Source organism: Silurus meridionalis, chromosome 2 (genome assembly GCF_014805685.1).
Source record: "Silurus meridionalis isolate SWU-2019-XX chromosome 2, ASM1480568v1, whole genome shotgun sequence".
Taxonomy (NCBI): Eukaryota; Metazoa; Chordata; class Actinopteri; order Siluriformes; family Siluridae; genus Silurus; species Silurus meridionalis.
Genome location: NC_060885.1, coordinates 5,049,149 through 5,054,730, shown reverse-complemented (window position 1 = coordinate 5,054,730; position 5,582 = coordinate 5,049,149). Strand labels below are relative to the sequence as shown.

The 5,582-nt window shown below is 38.3% G+C and overlaps 1 protein-coding gene across 1 annotated transcript; it reads right to left on the bottom strand.

Annotated features, from left to right (window-relative positions):
* Positions 1 to 1,840: 1,840 nt before the first annotated feature.
* On the bottom strand, positions 1,841 to 5,582 carry scpp1 (secretory calcium-binding phosphoprotein 1). Its single transcript, XM_046875631.1, is given in 10 exon segments — positions 1,841 to 2,630; positions 2,633 to 3,328; positions 4,247 to 4,312; positions 4,426 to 4,464; positions 4,572 to 4,607; positions 4,703 to 4,732; positions 4,807 to 4,857; positions 4,946 to 4,993; positions 5,141 to 5,195; positions 5,321 to 5,582. Coding segments are annotated over 9 exon segments (1,236 nt in total). The 5' UTR covers position 5,195; positions 5,321 to 5,582; the 3' UTR covers positions 1,841 to 2,414.

Sequence of the window (5,582 nt, the reverse complement as noted above, 5' to 3'; positions counted from 1 at the left end):
CCTGTTCCAGCATGGAACATGTCTCAGTGGCCTGCTATAGAGATTGAAACTCAAACCTATTGAACACTTTGGGATGAGCATGAAAGCTAACTGAATTGCCACAAATATCTACAAAATCTAGTGGAAAATCTCCACAGAAGAGTGGCGGTTATTACAGGGAATGGGGACTAGATGTAGAATGGGATGTTCAAAGAGCCGATACGAATCTTATCAGGTGTCCACAAACTTTTGTCTTTTGAATTATAGATATTTATATATTATTTTACACATACTAGTTATTATTCAGTTGCAACAATATCATTTAACAGAAATTGTTATTAAATTTGTATGAAAAAAGCCATGCTAGTATGAAAGACGATAGAAGGATGAGGTTGAGCAACACTAGAATCACCATGTGTATTAGACACAGACTAGTAGATACAGTAATCCCCCGCTTTACTGCGGCTCGAATCTCGCACCCCTGGTTTATTTCGGAATTGCATTTGCCACATAACTAATTAGTTTGGCTGATTTTACCGGTCTCCTGCGGAGAGCACGATAGACCAAAACACTTATAGGGAACCACATATTGCTGGAAAACTCAGGTGTCCTGATACTTTTGCCCATCAGTTGTGTAAAAAGCTTATTTTCATACACATTACAACTGCTAGCAGAATAACAGAGCGCTGCGTTTTATAAACACAGCTTTCCACAGATTAACTGAATTTGAAGAGGTAATGACTGTTTTTGTTCAGTTTTGGAAAAAGAATAATCTGTTGAAGGCGTATTTTGAAAAGGTGGAGACTTTGAGAGGATTACGATTAAGGAACCTGTCATTTTCGGATCGTAATGATGCTTACCGTCGCAGCTCCTGAGGTAAAAAGTGAAAGCACACATTAGACCACATCCTAACCCACACAAAGGCTGAATAAACACACACACACACACACACACACACACACACACACACACACACAAACACACAATTGCAATTGCTCAGAAAGAGACAAATCTGAGTCACATAATGTGAAAAGTTTAGGAAAAATAAAAATATGAATTGATTTGTACATTATTTTGTAAAGAGTTTACACAAGAAATTGTGTATCCAAGAAAGAAATTTGAAAAATCCCTGTTGGATCAAGTAAGAGGGCCTGTATTTATGCAAATTCAGTGTATAAAGTTGACTTACTAACATGAAACAGAATCGACTGGCTATGCACACACAATCAGGCTGATCTATCATAGAAAACGTTTGCTGTGTTTAGATTGTATTTTGTAATGGACAAAAGTTTGAGGACACCTGACCATTAGACTTGTATGAGTTTTCAGAAAAGCCCATTCCACCTTTAGACCCTATTTGCTCGTATAATAACCACCACTCTAATAGGAAGATGTTCCACTAGACTCTATTGCAGGAGATCTTCCACTCCAAACCATGGAAAGCATATCTTCATGGAGCTGGCTTTGTGCACAGGGGCAGTGCCATGCTGGAAATGGTTTGGGTCTCCTAGTGTTAAGTGAAGGCAAAATTTCATCCTACGACACCCAAAGACGTCCTGTATACAGTTGTGTTCCAGAACCGGCTGGAAAAAAAAAACAGGTGTCCCAATACTTTTGCCTGTATAGTGTATAAATAAATAAAAGGTTTATTAGCTTGTTTGTTTAAATAGATTGATTTACAATACATTATAAATACATTTATATGCTTATTTAATTGTATCTTGTTTTATTTTAAAAGATCAGAAAATGATTTCTATTCATTCTTTTATTTAATTAGATTTATTTATTTAATAGGGGGCTGTGTTTGAGAAATGAAAAGAAAATTACCATAAACATAATACGGAATTGAATTTCATTTTATTTCATATTTCATAGGTAAAATTCAAGTACAATAAATAGGTCGATTTATTACATATGTATAAAATTAAATGATTTATAACAAAAAAGAAGGGGATATACATTCGAAAACTCTCAAAGCAAAAAAGGAAGAAAAAAAAAGAGAAATGACCCGAGAGCTGCTTATGCAACGACAGCGTTCTTTATATTGTTTAATTGTAGTGTATTAATATGTAATGTGTAATAATTCATGAGAAAAGTGTTCAGAATGGATGTTACTGTCATTTTAATCAGAAGCCAAATATCAAATGAAAACACGCCACAGCCTTCACGTGTCCGTCACGGATTTCTAACATGATTATAACGTAATTATTAATAACCCAGTATCCTTAACACACACAGCACATTAAACATACGTAGCTTATAATGCAGGTTATACTTGAATAATTAATTCGTCATTAATTAACATGCCTGCACCTATTATTCCTTTAACTATCATGCTGATATTTCTCTCCAGGGATTTCCACACTGCACATTTCCGAGCAAAGTCTCTAGTACTAGCTGGAATGTGGATCGTCAGGATATCAGCATGCGTTCGATCATCTCTTAAACCCGACCTCACGCTCTGTGCTGTCGGTCACATGGAAGCCGTTAAACAGGTCGCTGGCGCCGTCGTCTCCGATGTTCTGGAGGATGTACTCGTCGCTGTCACAGTCCTGGTTTTGGGCTCCAGGCTGGCACTCATTTAAGTGACTCTGTTTGCTTTCAGTGGACTCGTTGGATTCGTGACTCTCGCTACTGGAGCTGTTGCTGCTTTTCAGGGAGATGTTCTCGCTACTGACGATCGCCAATTTGTTCTCGGCGACGTTGATCTCATTGCTCTCGCTGCTGCTGCTGTCGTTAGCTTTCTGCTTCTTTTCTTTTGACTCCATGCTCTCGCTGCTGCTGCTGCTGCTACTGCTGCTGCTGTTCGAGTTTTTCTCCTGGCTCTCGATAGACTCGCTGCTTTCACTGCTCTCGCTGCTCTCACTGCTGCTGCTGTTGGAGGTCTTCTCCAGGTTTTCAATGGACTCTTTGCTTTCACTGCCTCGCTGCTCTCACTGCTGCTGCTGTTGGAGATCTTCTCCAGGTTTTCAATGGACTCTTTGCTTTCACTGCTCTCGCTGCTCTCACTGCTGCTGCTGTTGGAGATCTTCTCCAGGTTTTCAATGGACTCTTTGCTTTCACTGCTCTCGCTGCTCTCACTGCTGCTGCTGTTGGAAATCTTCTTCTGGTTTTCAATGGACTCTTTGCTTTCACTGCTCTCACTGCTTTCGCTACTGCTGCTTGTGGAGTTTTTGCCTTGGCCCTCGATAGACTCGTTGCTTTCACTGCTGCTGCTGCTACTGCTGCTGCTGCTCTTGGAGCTTTTCTCTTGGCTCTCAGCAGATTTGCTAATCTCGCTACTAACCCAAGCCGACGTGCTGTTGTCTTCAGAGTTGATCTCCAGGGGGCTGAAGAAGTGAATCAAATTCTGCAGAGAAGAATTGAGCCAAAGTTACTTCATAATCTCAAAAAAACTTAATTATCTGCGCTGAACGCCACTATACAAGTCTACATCTGGACTTTTTTTTTAACAGTTTCGGTTGTAACACGGTGAAATCACCACAGAAAAAAATCAGGATCTTCTAGAGACTGACTATCCGGCTCTGAAAATCATACAAATGCACACAGCAGTATTTGTCTTCACTCATTTCCACCTGTACACTGTAATCATTTATAATCCCACTATCTGGTCTCTTTTGAGAAGCTTCATGTTGATTTTTTCCTTGCTTCTATTATCTCTGGTTTGCTCATTAGTGAATTTTAGCTACAGCTGGATTTCCTGAATACTGTGTTTTCCTCTATATAGAAATAAAAAATTAACTTTGTATGTAAAGTTCCAAATAAACCTTCTATTATGATGCCACACTTAATAACTTATAGTGTTAATATCTTGGGCAAGTATGTGCAACAATTTCACAATTTCCATTTTATGCTGCTACCTATTTCTTTTCACTTAATCGCTCAATAGACATATTCATATGTATATTTATGTACATTTTCTTTTTTTTTTTTTACTTCAAACTCTACTTTAAGTTTACTGTGACCAATTGAAACCCAACAATTTCCCTATGGGATTAATTAAATATTCTGATTAAAATAAGGTCATAATCTCTTATCTAATAGTATAATAAGGGGGAGCTCGGTGGTTAGGATGTGGAACTTCAGAACAAATCCCAGCACCACTAAGCTTCCACTGCTGGGCCCTTGAGCAAGGCCCTTAACCCGCAAATATTCAGTAGTATGAATGCAATAATTGTAAGTCGATCTGATAAGGGCATCTGCCAAATTTCATAAATGCAATCTATTACTAGTTGCACATGACAATACGTTGAACTAACACTCGTACCTTGTGCATGTTCTCTGTGCTTCCTTGGCTGTCATCGACGGTCATTCCAGCCTCCCCAGTGCCAAACTACACCAACAATGATAATGATAATATAAATTAAAATCATTATATTATATTATTATATTATAACACTAACCACCATAATACACTTAAACTATGAAGTGTCAAAAAGTCATTACCCGTTCCTCCAGCGAGTGACTTTGGCTTTTGTCAAAAGTCTGTTCATGTGCAAAAAAACCCAAAAAACTGTTCATCAGCATCAAACCACATACTAAATATATTAAATATGAAAAAGAAATAGGACTCGTAAAACTCTTAGACGTACCTGCTCATCTGATTTCAACTCCATGGATTCTGAGGTCTGTTAAGAAATTTGGAAACGTCTAGTAATTAAATGTCAATCTTACACGTCGATAACAAATAAATATATTGTATTAAAAGTTAAACTGCACTTACAGTGTCCTCGGAAGTATTTTCCTGAGAGCTCTGAATTAGAAAAGAAAACGGTTAGTTGTTGAAATTCGATTCGAATTGCTTTAAAAGTAAGTTCTTGGACTTACATCATGGTCTAAGGCATTGGTTTGTTCAGTAGATTCAGACATCGAGGAGGTCTGTGATGAGCCAGAGCATAAAAATATAATATATGTAAATATAATATTTGTAATAAATAGATTAGAACATTTATTTGGGAGTACTTACAGAGTTAGATGCAGGCGTTGTCGTATCTATGGCAACTTTGTGCGAAATCTGCAAAAATAAATCAAGAAATAAATCAATCAAAACAGACATAACTATGTTTGCAACAAATATATATACACACAGACACATACATACATACATGCATACATGCATTTGTTTGTCTCAGGGTAAATCATTTTTATCGGTCCCACTTACAGGATTTGCCCCGGCAGCTCCGAGCAGGCAGAGAATCACGAACACCAACTTCATTCTGCAACACATGAGAACAATCTGAGTCACTTGAAGGCTTGTTGAAAGTAAAACAACGATGTTAAGAAGATAAAGAGATCCTGGTCTCTCTGTGTGTGTGTGAGAAAGAGAGAGAGAGTGTGTTACCTGTTTTCTCTTTGACAGTAAATCCCAGTATGTATCAAGTGAGGCTTCTTATGTTTTCTTCTGTTGGAAGTGCGGAGTGAAAAGTGAAGTCAGGGATGCAGAGGAGCTGCTATTTATCTGCCCAGCTTTATGTTAAGATGAGCGCATCACTTCCTGCCCTGCCAGCTCAGCTTTACCATTTCTGACCTCTGTGGGGGCATACGTGCACACACACACACATGTGAACACACAAAAACACATGCACACACAGAGAATACTGTAT